This window comes from Trachurus japonicus, unplaced genomic scaffold, assembly GCF_045865225.1.
Source record: "Trachurus japonicus isolate A0001 unplaced genomic scaffold, Traja_1.0 AP030157.1".
Taxonomy (NCBI): Eukaryota; Metazoa; Chordata; class Actinopteri; order Carangiformes; family Carangidae; genus Trachurus; species Trachurus japonicus.
Genome location: NW_028220290.1, coordinates 33,041 through 57,436, shown reverse-complemented (window position 1 = coordinate 57,436; position 24,396 = coordinate 33,041). Strand labels below are relative to the sequence as shown.

Genomic DNA, 24,396 nt, shown 5'->3' with positions numbered 1-24,396 from the left:
CTGAAATAAAGTCTGATCCAAACATCTGGAGAGACTCAGAGCACAGCTGCCAACAGCTGCTTTCATCATTGAGATCTCTTCTACTGAATATGAAACAGTGAGTCATGATGAGACACTGAAGTCATCATGAGGAGAAACTCCTGATCCCAGTAGTTCATCACTGTGACTGATGAAAGCTGCACAGCTCATGTTTGAAACACTCTGAGATTTTGTCTTCAGTATTCACCTTATTCTCCGGGGCAACCATGGAGTCAATGGAACGCTGTGAGATTGTGTTGGAACTTCCGGTGACGACCGGAAGTCGTATAGTAGGCTACATTAGCGGTAGCTTGATTATTTGAGTCCGTTCTCAGATGTTTCTTGTTGGCAAATCCGGGTTTTTTTTTCCCGTTGTCGATTGCAAAAAATGACGAGCATTATAAAGAGGAAGCTACAATCACTGGAAGAAAACGTGTGAGTTTTTATAGCAGTTGAGCATCGACCTCATCTTCTGTCCCAGTGTGTGTGGAGCTCTGTACGACCTGCACCCACCTCCATCTACTCTAGAGTCTGGTTAAAAATAATTAAATAAATCCCCGTGTCCCCGCTGATTTCAGCCAAGGTGAGCAGCTTGTTTGGAGAGTAGGAGCGAATTAAAAAAAAAAAAAAGAACCGCTATCACAGCCCGAAGCAACACTGTTAATGCACATAAGAGGCTGCTTTTAATTTCTGACAGCTGGACATTGCGCTACTTTTAATTATGAAGCTTTATCCATTTAAACAAAATAAACTAGAGGAACAACTTTCATGTTTAAATTGTGTTTTATAGCCTACTTTTATATATTTTACTGATCGCAATTCAGGCTGGGTGTGCGTATGAAAATATGCTACATCTCTTTTCTTTTCTTTTTTTTGGAGGGGGCGGGGGGTAGTTTAGGTGACAAAGACATTTTTAACTGTGAAAATAGAGATGTATTCAATATTTGCATTTGGGCAATACTGCTGTAGGCGAAACAAGTTTATTCATGGCCACATTTAAGTTACAGTATTTGAGGGAGGGTTTTATTTCTAAATCCCTCCGTTTATTTCTTTTACACATTAGCGAGCAGGTTCACAGCGTGAACAGCGTGTCCCGGCCTGACCAGGCTCTGGACACGGAGCAGAGACCCAGGTCCGATAGTGCAAGGCTCTCTCTGAAGCAGAGGATGAGGCCAGCTTCCCGTCAGTCTTCACAGACAGTCCAGAGTTGAACGAGTTTCTGATCATATAGTTGTCAGTTTGCTCCAGGTGACAGTCGACCCTCACAACAAACCCCCCCCCTCCCTCTCTCAATAAATAGTTCCGACGTCCATGCTGCAGCTTATATCCAAGTAATATAATAGCCTATGAGCTCCTGACGCTCGGCTCAACAGTTGGTAAACAGCAGCGGATCAGCGCGATCTCTCCCTCCGTACTGGTTCTGCCAGCTCCACTTGGATTTCAAAGTAAAAGTCACGCTGTAAATGAGTTAAATTGTGAAACAGCGGCGCTTTTATAGCCGATTTTAGGATTAAACTCTGAATATATGAGCTAAACATCTGTTACCATAAGTTTCCATGGCGATCTAGCTGGGTTGAAAGAGAGAGTACAGGAAAGCCTGGCTTTAGACTCAATAAAAGATATATAATTATAAAATATAACCCACTAAACTCGCTTCGAAGTACACCCCTCAAGTGTTGTCCATGTTGATTTGATTGTCTGTATTGTAATTGTCCCGCAATATACTGCAAATTCAGTCGATTGTTTACATCAGTTTTTACTTCCGCATTTGACCGGAAGTCGTAACACAATCGCGGCCAAACCGGAAGTGGCAAAGTGGGCGGGGCTACATAAGGTGAATAAACTGTGTTGGGACGAGTCAGACTGAGACAGAGGACGTCAGTGGAGTGGGCGGAGCTTCACTGTGGCCTACACAACCTCTGGATATGGTCTGAGTGATGGAATCTGATGGCATCAATGCATGGATCACCTGAGACTGATGTTAATACCAGGTGTGACCAGGTCTGAACGGGGCCATAGAAAATGTTCCAGCTCCTCCTCCTCTATCAGACAGTGTGTGTGGCTGCAGCAGCCTCTCCATACCTGAGAGAGTCCAGTCTCCAGACTGGATTCTCCAGTCCAGCAGACAGCAGCTTCACTCCTGAGGCTCCTGGATGGTTGTAGCTCAGGTCCAGCTCTCTCAGATGGGAGGGGTTGGAGCTCAGAGCTGAGGCCAGAGAAGCACAGCCTTCCTCTGTGACCAGACATCCTGACAGACTGAACACACACAACAACACACAGGAACCCTCTGTCAACACCTGCTGCTGTGTTCAAGTGGCATCAGATAAACAGCTGGATGGATCCTCACCTGAGAATCTCCAGTCCACAGTGTGGACTCTCCAGTCCACCAGACAGCAGCTTCACTCCTGAGTCCTGCAGGTTGTTGTTACTCAGGTCCAGAGTCTCCAGTCTACAGTGTGGACTCTCCAGTCCAGCAGACAGCAGCTTCACTCCTGAGTCCTTCAGGTTGTTGTTACTCAGGTCCAGGTGTCTCAGACTAGAGGACTGGGAGCTGAGGACTGAGGACAGAGCTTCAAAGCTTCTCTCTGAGAGGTTACAGCCGTTCAGTCTGAAGAGGAATTCAAGGAAATACACTCACATACTCAATATTAAGGAAATACCAGGTTAGAATCATAAATACACAACATTTCAACACTAACCTGAGAGTTTACAGTGTTTCTTACTCAACATGTTCTAGTTTGTATAAATAGATGTATAGATAGATTTGATTATAAACTGTGATCTCTCACTCATCTTTGTATGTAATGTATATATTTGTGTTGATGTTTGTATATATACAGGCCCAATCCCATTTCACCCCTTGGCCCTACCACTTACCCCTACCCCTCCGTTTTGCGTGTTCATGTGTAGAGGTAGGGGTGTCCCAATTCCCGTTAGGACAGAGGGGTAGGGGGAAGTGGTAGGGCTAAATACCCCTCCAAACAGAGATTTTTCAGAGGCACACTCCAAACGGAGGGGTATGAAAAGTTTCCCAGAATGCATCTTGCGGCAGCCGGCAGCGGTGGCTGTAAAACGAAAAGCTGTTTTATTTCTCACTGTAGCGCTGTTATTCCGTCACTTTATCAAGTTTTAATATTTTTTCTTGCGAGAAAGTAACTATTTAGGTCCCAAATGTGCGGTTAGTTTACCCAAATGACGGCTGGTTAGCTGGTTGGTTTGCTCCGACGATTTTTCGGAGAAGTGAAGCTCCAGGAGGAGCGGCTCCTCACAGAGACAGCAGCCGGTCTGCAGCGCTGCTCCGCCGGCCAAATTACGTCCTAGTCCCGGTCCTGCCGGGAGAGAAGGCGGTCGTTAATTAACTTATCCGCGGATTTTTAGAGGTTTACCACCAGCATACCCAGGGGGCAAAATCCCAGTTTTTTGAAAAACAGACACGGAGCGTTGTAAAAGGTTTGACACCAGAAATGATATGTAGGAACTTCAAGGATTAAAACCTGGGTGGACAACCCGGTCAAGTGAAAGCTACAGGGGGCCAAAACCCCTTTCTGGGGTCATTTTGCTGGCGAAATGATGTAAATGCAAATATTTAGGTACTACAATGGCATAAATAGTCATACAACTATAAAATTTGGCAGAGAGTATCTTGACACATAGGGGGAGGCATGAAAAAAAGATCTATGCTTAAAGCAGAACTATGCAGGATTTGGGCTGTAATTATTGTGGCTCAGAGTCACTGTGATGGTTGAGCAACCTGTTATGAAGTGAATGGGGTCTAGGCCAATGCGCTCACCCCCCCCACTGGCTGAAAACCGCACTTGCAAGATCAGTCGTCCGTCTCGGTGTTACAAATCTCGTCAATGGATAGAAGTATCGCGAGAAACTGCCTTACGGCAGTACGAGATAAGCACGCATATGACGTCATGCATGTCACGAATCGTGATTGGTTTGAGTTCGGAAAGTCGGAGGAAACCATGGAAACATGAAATGTTTGTACTGAGGAAGTTCAGCTTGTGGCTAACGGGGAGCTAATGCTAACACAGACACACACACCATGGGTCTTTTATAAGATAATGTAATACATCATGACACACACACACACCTTCGCGTTTTGGAACCTTTATTCATGTGTGTGTATGTCTGTGTCTTTGTGTCTGTGTGTGGCCGTATTAGCGTTAGCTCTGTGCTAGCGTTAGCTCCGTGTTAGCATTAGCTCCGTTAGCTCCGTGTTAGCATTAGCTCGGTGTTAGCAGGGCTTAGCAAACAGCAGTAAACACAAGCACGTGTAGGGGGCGGAGGTGGTGGCGGCGAGTTTTTTTTTTTTTTTTTTTACGACAGTGACATGTGCCTACCAGAACTGTGGGGGAGCTCCGGAGAGGGAAAAAAAGAGAAACCAACGAAGGAGCGAGCTATTTCCGGCCGACTTGCAAAGTTCTGCTTTAACATGTACTATATAGAAAATGTCCTTAATTCATAAGCTTCCATTTGAGTCTGAGCTAGCCTTTCTACTAGCTACTGGAAAGCTACAGGCTGTCTCCAAACAATGCAACACCTATTGTGAAAAACTACATGTTAACTGGTATGATCAGAAACCATTGTATTTCTGGTCTCCCCAAAGTGAACAGATAGATAGAGAAGACCGTTGGCCACAGCAAGTGGGGCTTTTGAGATAGAAAGGCTAGCTTGGACTCAAATGGAAGCTTATGAATTAAGGACATTTTCTATATACATGTTAAGCATAGATATTCTCCATAAAGTGCTGAAAAATAATAATTTTCATAAGAATTTGTCAGGCGAACAGTACTTTTTTTGGTCTTTTTTGGGATGTTGAGGGTGATATCTTAAAATCGAGTTGCAACAAACCCCAGAATCTTTTTTTCATGCCTCCCCCTATGTGTCAAGATACTCTCTGCCAAATTGTATAGTTGTATGACTATTTTTGCCATTGTAGTACCTAAATACTTGCATTTACATCATTTCGCCAGCAAAATGACCCAAGAAAGGGGTTTAAGCCCCCTGTAGCTTTCCAGCAGCGAGTTGACCGGGTTGTCCACCCAGGTTTTAATCCTTGAAGTTCCTACATATCATTTCTGGTGTCAAACCTTTTACAACGCTCTGTGTCCGTTTTTTTGCTTTGCCCCCTGGGTAGCATGTTAAATTATTTTTAGCATTTAAATGTTGGTCTCATTGATGAAATCTGACAATTGTGGCAGTAGCACTAGTTTATTTGGATGAAAAGTGAAGCTTCATGTGTGTATCAGACAGAGGAGCAGGCAGCGCTGCCTCTGGGCTCTGTGTACAGAAATAACCACATTTACATCAGTAAATAAATGTTTTACAATGAACCGATCAGTCTGCATTAAGTTTTATCTTATTTTATTAAGTTATATGGAACACGCTATTTGATTTCTGGCAAAAGCTCGCCGCATCAGCTTACGTAAAAGCCAGTGAGACTACGTGATGACGTATGTGACTGTTGAAGGGGTGTCCCAATTCGTAGGGGTTGACTTTCTACCCCTACCCCTTGTAGCTCCGTTTCAAGGGGCAAGGGGTAGGGGTAAAAAAGAGAAATGGGATTGGGCCACAGTCAGTGTTAAAATCCCAGACTCCACCCTGTGTGCATCACCACAGTAACTCCTAACCACACCCCTTTCTCTCCAAACATTTGCCTGAAGACAACCTGACTGTACTGACCTCACTTCCTTTGTTTATTGATTTAAGTTGCTCATGTTCAAGAGGCTGAATCCAAATACAAAATATATAAAAACAAATTAATTAATATTATGAGGAACTGTAAAAAGGATTACTATACCAAATTACTTGAAAGTAATTAAAGCAATATTAATGGTTCATGGAAGGTGCTCAACACAATTATTAGAAAAGACTCAAAGTTGCAAGGAGTGTGGGTGTCATGCGAAGAGTTAAGTATATACTAAATCACAAGTCTTTACTTTCACTATATTATGCTTTTGTTTTTCCTTATTTGAACTACTGTGTGGAGGTCTGGGGCAATACATACAACACTAATTTGCACCCATTGATTATTCTACAGAAAAGAGCCATTCGTAATGTTTGTAATGTAAAGTAGAATGAACATACTAATGACTTGTTCTTGAGGGCAGTAGCATTGAAATTCTTGGACCTGATTAAATTAAAAACTGTACAAATTGCCTATATGGCCAAACATAATCAATTACCTGATACTACAAGGACTCTTCTGTGAAAGGGAAAGTGCCAAGAGATATGACCTTCGGGGTCAACATAAACTGGCACAGCAGCTCACAAGAACAACCCTTAAATCTATGTGTGTCTCAGTTTGTGGAGTAATTATGTGGAATAGTTTGGCTGCAAACATTAGAAATAGTAAAAGCCTGAGTGAGTTTAAAAGAAAGTTTAAACAGCAGATGTTTGATGTGTACAGTAGGGAAGACGGGGGTGGTTAAATTAAATTAAATTAAATTAAATGGATTAAATAAATACATAAATAATATAGGACAAATGTAGGACTGTTGAGGGAGCTCGCAATGCTTTTTGTTTGTTTGTTTGCTTGCTTGTTTTGTTTTTTTGGTGTTGTTTTTTTTTGTTGTTGTTGTTTTTTTTTTTACTTATTTGTTGTTATGTATGTCTTGATGGTGTCTTTATGTGGGGGATGGAAATTTAAAAGCTATGCTTCGTCCATCCCCTTTTCAGACCAGGTGTTGTTGTTTTCTAACTGTGCTGTTGCTGTATTGGTATGTTGGTGTCTGTAGTTTGTTCTGTTTGGTAGCTGTGGTCTGGTGTGAAATAAACACTACAAAAAAAACAAAAAACTATTCAGATTATTTTGTTGATAAAGACGTGACCATTAGCAACATGGAGGATGTGGTGGATGGTTTTAATAAATTCTTTGTTGGGATTGGACCCGATTTGGCACAAAAGATTAATGAAAGGGCTCCAATGGAAAATGAGGCACTAGACTATTTAATAGACAGAAATCCAAGTTCCATGTTCCTTAATCCTGTAGTTGAAAGTGAAATTATGGAAATTGTAAGGAATTGTAATAATAAAACATCAACAGATATTTATGGGATTGACATGGCAATATTGAAAAAGGTCATAGATGGAATTTTGAAACCATTCACATACATCTGTAACATGTCCTTCCAGTCAGGAAAATTTCCAAACTCAATCAAAACTGCTAAAGTAATACCGTTATTTAAATCAGGAGATAGCCATTTATTTACAAATTACAGACCAGTCTCCTTATTGCCACAATTCTCCAAGATACTGGAGAAGCTCTTTGCTGCCAGATTAAATATTTTTCATAGAGAAGCATAATTTGTTATCAGATAGTCAGTATGGGTCCAGAAAAAACAGATCTACTTCACATGCACTTATTGATTTAATAGAAGACATAACTACACACATAGATAAAGGGAGGTTTGCCATTGGAGTTTTTATTGATTTGAAAAAGGCCTTTGATACCATCGACCATGACATTTTGTTAAAAAAAAATGGAGAGATATGGCACCAGGGGGACTGTTCTGAACTGGCTGAAAAGCTATCTAGGTAACAGGAAACAGTCTGTCCAAATCGGCAATTATATTTCTATGGAAAGAAATATCACATGTGGTGTACCTCAAGGGTCACTATTGGGGCCATTACTCTTTATCTTGTATATCAATGAAATTTGTAAAGTATCAAAAATCATGAAATTTGTTCTTTTTGCTGATGATACCAACATGATATGTTCAGGTGAGGATTTGCAGCAGCTTTTACTAGAAATCACACAGGAAATGAATAAATGGAAAAATTGGTTTGATCTTAACAAATTGTCACTTAATTTGGAAAAAACAAAACTTATGTTATTTGGCAGACGTAAAATTGACATCCCGGTTCAAATAATAATAGATAATGTAAGTATTGAAACAGTGGATCATACCACATTTTTAGGAGTGATAATTGACGAAAAAATCTGCTGGAAAACTCATATTGGCTATGTATGTTCCAAGATGGCAAAGAGTGTGGGTGTTATGAGGCGATCCAGGCACATACTTAACCAACACTCTCTACTTATTTTGCCATATTTGTGATACTGTGTGGAAGTCTGGGGTAATGCGTATAAAACCAACCTGTTGCCTCTGTACATATTACAAAAACGAGCCATAGGAACAGTTTTTAATGTTAGGTTCAATGATCACACTAAGCCACTTTTTTTGAAGGCATCTGCATTAACATTTTTTGACTTGGTAAAATTTAAAACTGCATTAATCATGTATAAAGCAAAAAATAATCTTCTTCCTTGTATAATCCAAAAATTATTTCATGAGAGGGAAGGTTGTAAAAGATATGACTTAAGAGGAAAACTCAAATTGCAACAGCAAAGTGTAAGATCGACTCTTAAAAGTATGTGTATTTCTGTCGGAGGAGTTATTCTATGGAATAGCTTGGATGTAGAGATTCAACTCAGCAAAAGTGTTCATCAATTTAAAAGTAAGTTTAGAAAAGGAGTGTTTGAAATGTATAGCAGAGAGGATGAGAGATAAATGATGTAAACTGATGTGATGACTGTGGGGAGGACGGTTAGGGTTTGTGTTAATGTTGTATGTGTGTTGTCTGGGGTTGGAAACTGATAAGCTCTGCTTCTTCCATCCCCATTTCAAACAGTGTTAGTTGTTGTTAGTGTCTGTTGTTGTTGTTATTGTTGTTGTTGTTTGTTTGTCCTGTTCGATATTTGGTTATATGGTGTCCCGTGGCCGTGGATGTTTTTGTTGTTGTATGTGAGATATAATTTTTGTTTGGTTTGAAATAAATACCATGTAAATACCATGAATAAAAGTAGCCCCCAGGCAAATTAATTTAAGGCCTGTATTCAATTAAAGATAACAAGACAGAATAAATAAGGGTTTTTCCCTGTTTGTTGTTTTGTTTGTTTTATGCTTTTTTTTTCTTTTTTTGAGGCCAAGGTGTCAAAAGCATCTTGATAGCTGCATTGTCCCCCTCCATTAAATATGGAAGGAGGCTGAAAATCACAGGATATGTCTGTTCTGTTCTGGTGATACAAGTCAGTAGTCCAGACATAGGTGTTTCTCTTCTAAAACACACATTCTACATCTCGGAGGCGACGTCTTTCCACATACGGGCTTCCTTCTCCTTCCAAATGGGGCAGAGCTCCATGTGACAGACCGAGGGAGAACTGGGGGTCTGACACAACACCGGCGGGAGAAGCAGGAAACAAGCACGTCGCACCGAATACGCACCGCTACAGCCTCGCTTTCGGTTGTGAGCGCACATTAAAGTAATGTGTTTGTGCGCGCAAGAGACCCACATCTGAACGGCCCCCACGCACACACACACACACACACATGCTTAAACCCAGGCGGCGGTGGCGGTGGCCACAATCGCCCAGCCATTGGCCTTTGACTTCAGCATCAACTTTTTTTTAATTTTGGAGCAAGGCTGTTATCACTCCGTCTCCTTTCTCTTTCCCTCTTGGACGTACTGGCCACGCAGGGTAAACAAACGATCTGATTGGCTCAATTGAGTGAAGCTTTCATATTGACCTATAGCTGAGCCTGTTGTCCTGTTGGAAAAAAATGCTCCAGGAAAATGTTAACTTATTAGAGATTGGTCTCGTGTCCGGATCGAACCATCACTCGGTCCGGGTCCGGACCGAGATCCGAGGTCCGCGTGATATATTGTTTTCTCCAAACAATAAAATATTGGACCAGATTCCCAGAATCAGTGTTTTAATGTTCACACCACTTCAGATGTTCAGTGAGCCACCACCACCAAATGCAGTTTAGTTTCTTCAGTCAGTGTTTGTGTCAGTTCACACTTAAAAAGAACTCCTTATAAGTTCAGTTCATACGGATGAAAATGAACTAATTCATGTTCAATTGTTCTGTTTATTTAAATTAATAATCAGCTGTTGTTTTTCAGCAGAACCTCCTTCCACCTCCATCACCAGCCTCTAATCACTGCCACTAACAAACTATATAAATTAATGTATTAAAAAACAAAAACAATGTTGAGACTGAGAAAATATTTTACCACTTAAACAATGAGTCATATTCTGCTGAAAGTGAAAAACCAGGAGTAGTGAAGGTAAACTGGATGTGGAAATATCCAGGGGCTTTTTTCTGAGTTTTCACTTGTTTGTTCATCAAACTGCTTCAAACACTCAAACAAACTGTCTTCAGCAGTAGTAGATGTGTCTGTACCGTCTGTACCACAGCAACATACTATTGATGCTGGGCCGTCTCCATGGAGACGTCATGAGACGTGATGTAAAACTGTTATAAAACCTGAAACTCAGGTTCATCATTTAAAAACTGATTCATTCAGTTCAACGTTCACTAAAAACATGAACATGTCCAATGAAGCACAGCCTTCCTCTGTGACCAGACATCCTGACAGACTGAACACACACAACAACACACAGGAACCCTCTGTCAACACCTGCTGCTGTGTTCAAGTGGCATCAGATAAACAGCTGGATGGATCCTCACCTGAGAGTCTCCAGTCTACAGTGTGGACTCTCCAGTCCACCAGACAGTAGCTTCACTCCTGAGTCCTGCAGGTTGTTGTTACTCAGGTCCAGGTGTCTCAGACTAGAGGACTGGGAGCTGAGGACTGAGGACAGAGCTTCACAGCTTCTCTCTGAGATGTTACAGCTGCTCAGTCTGGAAGGAGAAGGGAATTTATTATCTGTTCCAAAAACAAAAGTGTTTTTATATAATGATGAATAAATCCAACAATCAGGGGCGTCACTAGGTTTTAAGGACAGGGGGGGCTTAGCCCCCAGTAGATGCACAGGATGTGAGCGAATGTAGTGCGCAAACACGAACTTTCACAATGGCCCAGAAAAAACACAATATTTAGAATTTAGAGTAAATTTATTGTTATTGTTGTTTAGAGTATTGAATCATGGGCTAGTTGAATCTAAGAATAAGTAAAGTAGTACATCTAATGAGTAACTGGGTAAAAGTAGATGCTAAAAAAAGTGAACCTGAGTAATTTTTCAGATGTAGGACCTTCACAAGAAATTTCAGATTTTTTTTTTCTGAGCTGAAATAGACACACAAATGACTGACCCTGAGAATTATTTTAATTTGAATATTCTGCTTTTATTAGTAGTTTTATTTGGACTAGGTTTATAAATATATATATATACTTATACCTATATATTGTTATCATGCTGTATTCCTGTGTCTTACCTGATCTTCTGCATATCCAGGGCATGTCTCTGTCTGGCCTCTCCCTACAGCATTTCTCTCCCTGTCATTTCCATAACATTTCCATATTTCGCACATTCTGTGACAAACTGTAAACTGTTTTCTTGTCTGTAACAACATCTATTGCACGTCTGTCCGTCCTGGGTGAGGGATCCCTCCTCTGTTGCTCACCCTGAGGTTTCTCCGACTTTTCCCTGTTAAAAGGGTTTTCCATGGAGTTTTTCCTCAGTCGATGTGAGGGTCTAAGGACAGAGGATGTTGTTACGATGCCATGTAAAGCCCTTTGAGACAAACTGTTTGTAAAAACGGGCTATACAAATAAAATTGCCTTGCCTTGCCTTGCCTGTCTGTCTGTGTTGCCTGTAGTGTCACCAGATATCATTAGTATTTTAAATTGATCCATTAAATAATCTGTTTTTACTGCTAAATGTTATTTTCTTTAACACAGCCAAGCTATAAAGTACCAGATGCATGTTAACACATTACACACATACACAGCACACACACGACACATGAGACAGACAGACAGACAGACAGACAGACAGACAGACAGACAGACAGACAGACAGACAGACAGACAGACAGAGAGGAACACACACACACATGATGACAGAAGTGTTCAGGATCCCCGTTTAAAAGTTTTCCCCACCAGAATCTAGCCGAACGTTGGAGCATTATTTAGCCCGTTTTCTGACAAGCTATCATGCCATGGTTGGTACCAACAGAAGCCTAATGTCTCCTGGTTTCATATGATATCTGTATCTTCACTCTAGCTTTAAAACGGACCCGTTTACAACGTGATTAATATTTCACATTAATTAAAAAAATATCGCGGTCATTTTGACATCAACACTGCTATTTAGAGATGTAGTAGCTTACTGTCTGATGCCTGCTGGTGCTGCTTAGCTACAGGTGGACTGACTCCTTACTCTCCCTCTGTTGACATCAGAGCTCCTGCAGCCCGTCATTGCAGGCTCGGAGCGGAGCTTCAAACAAGCCTCCGCCTACGTGGGCGCTACCAACTCACAGCTGGGAGGGGGGTGGTCACACACTCAACAAACTAATTAAATTAAACAAATCAGAAATAACAAGAGACAAATGCGATGACAGCTGGGGTTCTTAAAAGGAGAATATATCTCACAAAAAATGTCACATAATAAAGGAACACCAAATTATTTGGGGGGGCTTAAGAATATTTTAGGGGGGTTGAAGCCCCCCTAAAATAGGCCTAATGACGCCACTGCCAACAATCTCTACACTTACAGAGCTTTATTTGAAGCTTTGACCACTGGCAGCAGCCTCAGAAGAACATCCTCTGAAGCAGAGTATTTCTTCAGGTCAAACACGTTCAGATCTTCTTCTGATGACAGTAAGATGAAGACCAGAGCCGACCATTGACCAGGAGACAGTTCATCTGTGGAGAGATGTCCTGATCTCAGCGACTGTTGGATCTGCTCCACTAGAGAACGATCATTCAGTTCATTCAGACAGTGGAACAGGTTAATGCTTTTCTCTGCAGACAGATTCTTACTGATCTTCTTCTTGATGTGCTGGACTGTTTTCTGATTGGACCGTGAGTCACTTCCTGTCGGTGTCACCAGACCTCGTAGGAGAGTCTGATTGGTCTCCAGTGAAAGACCCAGGAGGAAGCGGAGGAACAAGTCCAGGTGTCCATTTGGACTCTTTAAGGCCTTGTCCACAGCACTCTGGTAGAAATGTGATGATTTGTCTCCAAACAGTTTAAAAAGTTTAAAGGTTAATTTCTTTCCCGACATCAGGTTGAGTCCAGAGTTGATGAAGGTCAGATGGACATGAAGAGCAGCCAGAAACTCCTGAACACTCAGGTGGACAAAGCAGAACACCTTGGCGGCCTGGTATAGACCTTTCTCCAATCTAAAGATCTGTGTGAACACTCCTGAGTAAACTGAGGCTGCTCTGATATCGATGCCACACTCTGTCAGGTCTGATTCATAGAAGATCAGGTTTCCTTTCTGCAGCTGCTCAAAAGCCAGTTTTCCCAGAGACTCAATCATCTCCCTGCTCTCTGGACTCCAGTGTGGATCTGTCTCAGCTCCTTCATCATACTTGACCTTCTTCAGTTTTAGATGAACCACCAGGAAGTGGATGTACATCTCAGTCAGGGTCTTGGGCAGCTCTCCTCCCTCTCTGGTCTTCAACAGCTCCTCCAGAACTGTAGCAGTGATCCAGCAGAAGACTGGGATGTGGCACATGATGTGGAGGCTTCGTGAGGTCTTGATGTGGGAGATGATCTCTCTGGCCTGCTCCTCATCTCCGAACCTCTTCCTGAAGTACTCCTCCTTCTGTGGGTCAGTGAACCCTCTGACCTCTGTCACCACGTCAAAACACTGAGGAGGGATCTGATTGGCTGCTGCAGGTCGTGTGGTTATCCAGAGGTGAGCAGAGGGAAGCAGGTTCCCCCTGATGAGGTTGGTCAGCAGCACGTTGACTGAGGTGGACTTTGTCACATCAGTCAGGATCTCAGTGTTGTGGAAGTCCAGAGGAAGTCGACACTCGTCCAGACCGTCAAAGATGAAGACGACCTGGAACTGATCAAACCTGCAGATTCCTGCTGCTTTGGTTTCAGAGAAGAAGTGATGAACAAGTTCCACCAAGCTGAACTTCTCTTTCAGCACATTCAGCTGTCTGAAGGTGAAGGGAAATGTGAAGTGTATGTCCTGGTTGGTTTTGTCTTCAGCCCAGTCCAGAGTGAACTTCTGTGTTAAGACTGTTTTCCCAATGCCAGCCACTCCCTTTGTCATCACTCTTCTGATTGGTCGGTCTCTTCCAGGTGGGGTTTTAAAGATGTCTTCTTGTCTGATGGTTGTTTCTGGTCTGTGTGGTTTCCTGGACACTGTTTCAATCTGTCTGACCTCATGTTCATCATTGACCTCTCCAGTCCCCCCCTGTGTGATGTAGAGCTCTGTGTAGATCTGGTTCAGAAGGGTTTGGTGTCCTGCTATAGCGATGCCCTCAAACACACACTGGAACTTCTCCTTCAGGTTGGATTTGAGTTTACATTGGCAGCCAGTGAGAATCTCTGTAAGAATAAAGGACCAATGACGTCATTGAGAAGTTATTATTGTAGTTATTGCATAGAACACATGAATTATGGAAACACCTTCTCTGTTCATTTAAAGTTTTATAAAAGACGCATTTCAAAGAGATCAATTCCTCTCCATGTTAGCACCATTGTGAACCTCTCCCACATATTTTCATGTGTTGTATCACTTCTTAACACTTGTCTCGTTTCTGTTTTGACTCTATATATGTTTAGATTCTTATCTATCATGCATTACCATCCAAAAGGCCTCTGATCAGTCCCAAATTTATTCCGTAGCATAACAATGACCCAAAATTTACCGCCAGTGTCAAAAATAATAATTTCAATGAACAAGAACAGTGAGTCCTGCAACAGATGCTACAGCCCCACCACAGAGTTCTGATCTCAACATTGAATTACATGAAGAGACAGAAGACACTGACACAGCCTCAGTCCACAGAAGAACTGGCAGGTTCTCCAAGATGCTTCAACAACCTGCCAGGAGAGGAACTGCAGCGTTGAAACTTCACTGTTGGCCTCATGTTTCAGCCTTGGAGGTCAAAGTTTGGTTGGAGCTCAGTGAGGCTGTAAGACTGCCACCACCCACATGTGACATTTAAGACTCTACTGTTACAATTGGATATATTCTGGGATATTATGTACTCTGTTTTTATACTTGAATGATGATGTATGTATGGTGATGTATGTTTTGAGATATCATGAATTATGTTTTAGTACTTGAACGCACATAACCTGATGTGCGTGAACATGAAGCCAGATAGTGTGACCCTAGCCTGATAAACAAGGACAAGATGTAGCTGCTGAGTTCTCTTAGTCTGTCAGTTAGGTTTGTTGCATTAGATACACGTCTGATCAACAACAACACACACACATGTTGCTTATCACATTCTGAGAACATGCGTGGACAGTGGTTGGCCTGTCCACGTCACGGGTAACTGGCCCATTATATTCTGACGCGCAAGATCCAACCTCTGTACAGGGCAGGCCCAGCCCAAGAGGATAAATATGACCCATTTCCTGCAATCAGGGCTCGCTCCTGATGGAGATCTCGTGAGAGCTTTTGATCAAACTTACGTTTGGGTTCTGAGATGGGCCCTGTGAAATTTCTCAGTAGATCATTCTGATTAATCTTCTCCAGGACGGTTTTGGTGACTTTCACAGTGTTTATACAGTAGGTCTGGACCAGTAGATCCACTGTGTATAACCTGTTTGCTTTTTCCAGTCGACTTTTTGGGATTGATGGGAGGTCTTCTAGGACTCCTCTGTGCCACAGGTGCCACCTGAATTTTTCAAAATCATCATCTCCCAAATCCTCCAAAGTCTTCAAAAGGATCTCTGGGAGTGTCTCCATCTTTTCCCTGAAAGAAGAATGACAAACAGTTTGAAACTGGGCTTACACTGTATGACTGAATTCTGACTTAATATATGATGTTTTTTGATTAATTTCAAATTTCTGTATTTATTGTGCGGCCATTTTTGCAGTTTACTGGGGTAAGGAGAAGAGATGAACCCCTCCCGAAAGGCAAACAGATGGTCAGATGGATTCAAACCAGTCTGAATCTCTTGTTGCCTCTCATAATGGTATCACACAGCAGAGCCACAAGCTGATTCCCTTGAACTCAGTGTTTTCCCTTTTTGAGCCTGTGTGAACCCGTTGTGAACACTACAAAACTTCATTGCATTTTAAAAGAAATAGAAAACAGGGAAATGTAATGTTACACTATAAAGTTATATAGCTAGTTTTTTTTTAAGTATATTTTTTGGCTTTTCATGCCTTTATTAGATAGGACAGTTGAGAGTGTGACAGGAAATGGGAGGCAGAGAGGGGGAATGACACGCAGGATAGGGCCGTCCGACGCGGGATTCGAACCGGGGCCGCCTGCAGCGAGGACTATAGCCTCAACACATGGGGCGGGTGCTCTACCAACTGAGCTAAACACCACCCCAGTTATATAGCTAGTTGTCTGTAATTATATTTAGCTGCTGTTTACAGTCCTTGGTTTTGAGTTGAGTTTTGAGTTTTTCCTCAGTCGATGTGAGGGTCTAAGGACAGAGGATGTTGTTATGATGCCATGTAAAGCCCTTTGAGACAAACTGTTTGTAAAAAACGGGCTATACAAATAAGATTGCCTTGCCTTGTGTTGGGTAAAAAAAAGGAAAAGCACTGAGCTCTGATACAGCAGAGAGAGACAGAGAAGGGAGGGGTGAGCATGAGGAAACCAAGAGAGTGCTGAGGAAGCAAGGGAGGAGTGGTCAGAGTGTACGCATGCGTGGAAGTGCATCATCAGTGTGTGCGCATGCGTGGGAGTGCATCGTAAGTTTGGTGTCTAGGTGCCTACAGAGGGAGTCAAGGGGGGTAACATAGATAACGCCCGTCAGCAAGACTGTGTGGCGCCAATGAAGCTGAACTTGGGATGAACCCCAACACGTGCCATAGTAAGACACGTCCATGAAGGCGGGGATTAGCATCGTGCGATGTCGTGTAATTTTAGTTGAACAAATCAGCGGGGCAGATCATAGTCGAACCATCATCGTCAACCGTCATTTGAATAGAAGGGAGGATCGTAAATAAAAAGCGAAGACAAGGAGATAACAACTTAGTCTGGTCCGGAACAGGCTCGGGTTTATGTCCATTTTTTCTAAGTGGCGTAAACTCTACTGCACCAAAGCTCAGTCTACTCTGATCGCCTTGTGGAGCTATTATTATACTCTGATGGGATTTTTCTTATAACTTTGATGAACAACTTTTATAACCTTTGAGCATATTCGATCGCATTATTTTGTACTAATTACATGTTGGAATAAAAGAGATCCTTGATCGCAACTGGCCCTGTTTTGGATCTTATTTTTCCTCCGACACTTGCCTTGTAAAATGGATGAACTAGAGGGACTTCCGGTTAGCTCCAGCCCAAAAATTTTTAAGGGAAGGTTAAAAACACACCTTTTTAGTCAGGCTTTTAACTAGATTTTAAATTCTTCTCATGGTTCTATCTTATTTTATGTTTCTGCTTCTATCTGGCTTTTAAAGTTGTTATTAACCTTAAATAATTTTACTTGTTTTACTTATTTTATTTATTATCTTACATAGTTTTATTTATTTGTTTATTTACTTTTTATCTTTTTAAACAGTTTACCCTGTTAACTTATTTTTTCAGGGTTTTTATCCTATCTTATGTTTTTAGTTTTTAACTCCAGTGTTTCCTCAGGGGGGTCTTCCACGCTGGGAGCTGTGTCTGGGCTGCTGCTGGGGGCGCTGTCCCTGGGTCCCTTCGGCTCGGCTGGCTGTGGTCTGCCGGGGTCGGGGGGCCGGGGCGCTGGTGCCCCCTGTGGCACGGCCTGCGACTCCTCCCAGTGTGGACGGCCCCAAAGATAGCGCTTCCTCAATCCTCAGTGTCATGCCATGTCTCCCTAGCGTCAGTAGTGAGAGAGTGTGTGTGTGTGTGTGTGTGTGTGTGTGTGTGTGTGTGTGCGTGTGCGTGTGTGTGTGTGTGTGTAGTATGGAGTGTGGGAGGGAGGGGTTTTTACTTGTAATTGTTTTATTTTCTATGTGTGTAAAGCACTTTATGTTGCATTTTCCATGTATGAAAGGTGCTCTATAAATAAAGATTGATTTGATTTGATTTGAAAATGGCAGCATAGAGAACTAGCTCCCAATCAGTACTCGATAAAATTCCCCGAACCCGACAACCCTGATAGTAATAGATAACCTGAAGCCGCGATGGAAAGGGGTGGAAAAACAAGAAGACAGAAAAAAACAAAGATACACGAGAAAACAACCAGAAATGACCGAAGCGGAGACAACACGACAGGCACGGACTCAGACCGTGAGGAAGAAAACATGGAGACACAAGCGGCTATGCTAATACGAACGTGTTGGGACTCAGTCCATTCAAAATGGAGGACCTGACCACACAGCTTCCTTTGTCTCCCAGACTCATACCTAAGTGTGAAACCTCCACCACTGACCCTCCATTGGTCAGGTATGGCCCCAGGACCTGTGAGGTCACAGGCCATATAAAAGGAGAAGGTGCCCTTCTCTCCCTCTCTCTCTTCGCCCTCTTCTCTTCTTCACCTCAGCAGGAGCTGCTGCTCCTCTCAGCTCCTCACCTCCTCACCCGGAGCTACTGCTACAGCTCTCCAACCTCCATGAGGCCTGCACAAGGCAGACGCCTACACTGGAGCAACCCTTGGCAGCGACGCGAGTGCCTACCAACGGATCCAAGGACAAGAACCAACTAGAAACAGCATTTCCTAACGGAAAATAAGTGTGAATGCTGAAAGCTATTGCTGAACCATGCTGAATTAGCAGAATAAATTGACAAAGACATGCAGAATGGCATACAAGAAACATGTCCAAGGAAGGAATTGAACCCACAACTCCATAAGTGGTAACCTAACACACTAACCATATGGCCACAGAGGACCTGAGTTACAATGAGCTTTATACTATGAGGAATCAAAGACTGTCCAATGACTGCTGAATAATTGGAATCAAAAGTCAAGCAATGATGTGAAATGACTGAGGCAGGAATCAAACCCATGACCTCATGATCACTAAACCTTTACTCTGCCACTCGGCAGGACTAGTAGCAAATCAAAAATCGTCCGGAAGATGAAGGAGAATAATAAAAAGAAGAAAAAATCCACACAATAACAGTAGTTATTAACTGGTCCCTGCAGCTATTTCATAGCTGTTGGGACCAGTGCCCGGTGCGATGGCCCGTGGCCCTAACTAGATAAAGTAGCATTTCCTGATGAAAATGCGTGTGAATGCTGAAAGCAGCTGAACGCTGTTGCAGAATTAGCAAATAGTGCAAGCAGTGATCACCATACAAATGTTTGACCGAGGTAGGAATCGAACCCACAACCTCATGGTCAGTAGACTTTGACTTTGCCTCTAGGCCACAGTGTACACACAGTTGCAGAGACTGTTGTCTGTTGATGAGCTGCAATCTGTCTCACTCTGAAGTTAACGAGCCCAAAGCGGCACCTGTTGGAAACACACTGTGTCAACACCAAGAAAGCTTGAGAGTCAAGCTTGAATGACTTACAATGACAATTTCTGTGAATTTCAGGCTGAGAGCAGCAGTTTCAACATGAAGCAAGTTATCAGAAGTCAACAGAGGATGACTGGGAAAATAATTCACTATAATTGTTGTTGAGGCAAGATTTGAAGCAGCAACCTTCAGGTCTTCAGCCCAGCGTGCCAACCACTAGGCTACAGACAGAGACAGTATGTGAGGGGCAAAGAAAACCTTTAATAAGAGGATCACTGGCTTCTGCTTAAAAAAGAAAGTAAGGAAAGTGCAGAAATTAGCCACACCAAGTAAGAAGAGGACTTTTTTGTGACCTGTGACTATTTTTTGGTGAATTAAAAACGAATTAAAAAGCACTTAACAGCAAGTTACAAAGTTGAGCTCCTTCTCCTGCTGCTGTGAAAAAAATGCATTGGGCTGAATGAGAGCAGAGAGCTCCCTGGCTGCATTTAAAAAATATTTTAAATTATTATCTAAGTCTCTTTGCATTTTTGACCAGAATTTTAGACAGAAGACAAGTGTGGCTACAAAACTGGAGAAAATAATGTGTCTAGAGTTTAATTTGTGGCCGTGCTGACAGTTTAGCCAGAAAAACTCTAGAATGTTTTTTTGCCTCTCTCCACTCTGGCTGACAATGTCACCACTCTAGTTCTGCTCATTAGACGCAACACACACCCATTATAAAGCTGGATTTTGTCAAAAAACGTAATGATTTTAAAACTGCCAAATATCAGAAACTGTTGAAGATATCAATAAGCTGAGTCATAGAGGAACACTTAAAAAGTTTGTCTACAGCTTAGAATTTGAATGAAGTCTCTAGCAGAAAGTATGGTGAAGCTTTAGTGGCTGAAAGAAGTAAGAAGATTTGAAGAGTTTGAAGACTGTTTCAATGCATTCTCTATGGGGAAAAAAAAAATCAGAAATAGTTGAATATTGCAAAAAGTATGAATATTTGAAAAGAGAAAAGTAATTCCGATAATGTCCAGAAAAAGCTGCACGATTTGATGTATGAATTGTTGAAATAGCACAAAGTATGAAGGAAGACCGTAAAAAGGCGGAAAGTAGTAAGAATATAAAAAGAGAATAAAGAAAATGGCCAAACAGAAGAACAATAGTGTGAATGCTGAATAAGTATAAAGAAAATGGCGGAGAGGAAGAACAATAGTGTGAATGCAAACATTCACACTAACTAGCACGACACAAGGTCTGCTAGTTGAGTCAACAAGGAATGGAGCCACAACGCCAAGCAGAACAACCAACCAACTCTGCAAGGAGAAGGACTCTCCTCAACAGAACTCAAACTACACAGCCAGGACGGCTGTAGTTCACTGGACAAAGACACAATCACTGGACTTGACAAACCGCAACAGGACCGGCAAAACCTGCAACCGCAGGAATCCTCACCAGCACCGGGATCTTCTCACCTTCACGTGACTTGGTAACGTAACTGGGCCTAGTTAGCTTACCTTGCACCTTGACTAAGCATAGAGTACTTCAACCATGCCAATGTATGTATTGATTGAATTCAGTTTAAATATTTGAGCTTTGTTGTTGTTGTTGTTGTCAGTTAGAGCCTAATCTTCACTTAACCTGTATGTTTAGTTTGTGATCTGAGCGTTGAACAAAGGAACACCTTTGTTCACCTCCCCCACATCACATCTGGTTGGCCTTAGAAGTCTCAGGACAAAGGGCCACCCTCCATCTTTTCCATGTCTGAGGTCACACTTCACACCTCACATGGTCACCCACACATAGTCATACACTCTCACCAACACACACATGCACACACGGACACACACACACACACACACACCACACACACACACACACACACACACACACACACACACACACACACACACACACACACACACACACACACACACACACACGTGTACATAGTGTATGTAGCTTGTCTTAGCTTCATGTTTTGTTATTTCGTTTTCTAGATGTGTCCAATAAACTTCCTTGAAACTTTACTCGTCTGTTAATGTTGTACAGTAGTGAGTATGCCAACCTCTACGCAGTAGAACTTCTAAATCCTTCAACTTTGCAGCTATTGATAATGTTGTTTTGTTTATAATTATTAACTTAATCATTAAAAAAGGTTCTATATTAATAGTTAGCACACCCTTATGAGACTGATTTTGGTACATTGGCTGTCTGGTGCCCCGAATTGGATTTAATCAAATTAAATCCCATTAATAATTTTTATAGTAATTATTAATATTTTGGTATTGATATTTTACTAATTTGATAGCCAATAACCCTCTGAATAACTTTACCCATAGTTGTGCCAAAGCATAACATAAATGGTGCTTCCGTTGTGAGGCATCATAATAGTTCTTAATAAATTATCTTGTAGTTAACCCTAACCCTGAGCACAAAATCACTTGTTATTCTACTTAACATTTATATATTTACCATCCAGGAGAATTTATCAATTTCTACAATGACAATAAAGCCTCTCTGCTCTGTTCTTCTGATGTTGTTGTAAGACTGAAACAATGGCTTGTTGATTTACGTAAATTAGTTATTCACTGTTATTAGTACCAATAATAATAGTAAAACAATAATGCACTACCCTGTCACATTAAAAAGCTGCTATCAGATAACAGCAGTATCTCCACCCGTGCTGCTCCACAGAGCAGAGATCTGAGTCTTGGACAGTTAGAGATCCTCATCTCACCTTTGACCTCCGGTCTGGCTCTCATGTTCCCCACACACAGTGGTTTCAGAGGGGGGGGCTCCCTCCTCTCTGTCCTCACACTGATCCATAGCTGAGCCTCCACCTGCAGAGAGAGCTGCACTCAGTCACAACAACAAGGTTTACACAACAAGGTTTACACACCTGTCCACCACAGTGTCATTCTGCTGTCAACCAGCAGGTGGTGCTGAAGGAAGGAAAGTTAAAATCCTTCTGACATCAAACTGTTCTGTCAAATCTTGCATAGTTCACCACCTTCCTTCATGTACAACTGAACCTTTATCCACTGGAGAACAACAGAACAAAGGAGAGTTCCCCTCTGGACTGAAAACATGAATCAGCTGAGTGGTAGAACAAAGACGACACTCACCAGGTGAATTCAGACCCACATCCAGTCAGAGTCGCTCTTCCTTCACCTGTAGAGGAAACACAGAGAGAAGCATCAGCATCAGTCTCTAACCACTTCACAGTCAAAGAGTAGAGACATTAACATGACGACAGTGAACACAACAGGAAAGACAGGAAGTAGAAAACAGGGAACTGCAAGCAGGAAATGAGAGAAAGAGTGAGAAAGAGAGAAAAGCAACAGAACTTACAGACTTTCCATCAGGACTTTAACATGTGAGGGTCTTCATCAGTTTCTCCATCAGTCGGTGACAGTCGACTGGTCTCTGAGCTGCTGTCAGAGAAAAGGGAAGTGAAACAACAAAACAGGAAGACATTACTGAGAAATCATGTGATGCAACTGTGAACAGAGCGGATGTGACTTTGTGGTTGACACAGTTGTTGCTTGAGTGGGGTAGGAAGTGTCAGTGCTGTCATTAAACTTAAAGTCTTCTTCCCTTTGCTACTTTCAGGATTTATTATTTCAGTGTTAACTGTGTGCAATTTTTCAGTCTAATCTGCTTATCAACCGTCAATCTAATAATGCTTCTAATTCATTTGAAAGCCTTACTGTCAGCTTTTCTCACCCAGACTGGAAAACGGAGAAACCACTCTTGCTTGCTGTAGTGCAGGGATCCCCAATAGGCGGCCCGTGGGCCACATCTGGCCCGTGGGAGCAAAACATCTGGCCCGCGAAGATTGTGCCATTCTGAACGTTTACTTTCATGTTTCCCTTAATTATTTTTGAAAAAGGAGCGTCATTCCGAACCTGAAAAAATGTGTTCCATTTCGAAAAGTTAAATGTGCTGTTGTAAAGTATGTGGCTGGTTTGCTGCGGTAGTACAGTGGATAAAGAAATTAACTTCCACGCAGCTGACCGGGGTTCGAATCCCGGAGCGAGAGCACGTTGGTATTTCTTTTTTTTTTTTTTTTAAACTCTTTATTTAAAAGTCATTTTCAACTTTTAGTACAGAACAAAAAACAGATACAAGACATTGAACAATTACCCATATTCAAGGTCCGGGGGTGATCAATAAGTCCTCAAGACAAATGTGTGCATACAGTCTCATTCATATTGCTAAGTAGTCTTTCCATTTCTGCCACCGTTTTTCACCTAGATCTTTTTGGAGTCTGATTGAGTATGTCATTTGCTCTAGTACATGTAGTTGTTTTACAATATTAACAAAAGATTCTGTAGTGGGAGCATTTTTCTGGAGCCAACTGTTACGCCCCAGCTAGGGGTCTCTGAGGAGCAACATGAATACGAGACACTCTCTTCCCAGAACTCAAGACAGCCACCATGATTCAAGTGTGAAACAGCTCATAATTTATTGTTGTACAAAAATCGGTAAGGTAAATATAAATAACTAAGAGGACTTCAGGGTGGACCCAGGCCAACATAACAAACAAAAGAGGAATCTAACTCAAAGTGGCAAACTGACCTGCAAAGAAAAGAAAAGGAAAGAACATAATCTGCCCTCCCTGGCTAACCACAAAACATGAGAAAACTGATAACTGAAATGGCGGTCCACCCCTACAAAAGAACACAACTAAAAGTGGCTGGTTGGGTTGAGGAAAGGAGTCTTCTGCCGTGCTCTGCCCCCCGCCGACTGCTCAGCTGGAGTTTAAATGCCAAGCCCCCAGACCCACGCACCAATCCCCGACCAGGCTGAGGACCAGGCACCAATCGCTCGGAGTGGGAGGAATCGGAGGCTAACAAGCACCACCTGGGAGGAGAGACAGACACACCACACACACACCTGCACACATTTAACAGATAACGACGGCAGTCGTAACACCAACATTTTGTGATGGCCTTCTTACTTGAGGCCAGCAAGACCCTGAGTAGATACTGATCAGCTTCACTCAACCCATCTGGCATATTCCCAAGGTAGAGAGTTGTGAACAATACATTCATATTAAAACATAGAACCTTTGAAATAATTTTTGTCACTT

At 42.2% G+C, this 24,396-nt stretch overlaps 1 protein-coding gene across 1 annotated transcript; it reads right to left on the bottom strand.

Moving 5' to 3' along the window:
• Positions 1 to 2,365: 2,365 nt before the first annotated feature.
• LOC146960632 (protein NLRC3-like) lies at positions 2,366 to 23,148 on the bottom strand (the record flags this gene model as incomplete). The annotated part of the gene is made up of 6 exons (XM_085772204.1): positions 23,028 to 23,148; positions 22,039 to 22,141; positions 15,388 to 15,671; positions 12,495 to 14,289; positions 10,506 to 10,679; positions 2,366 to 2,626 (listed from the first exon to the last, which is right to left on the bottom strand). Coding segments are annotated over exons 1-6 (2,738 nt in total), but the record flags the coding sequence as incomplete, so codon positions are not given.
• Positions 23,149 to 24,396: the final 1,248 nt, after the last annotated feature.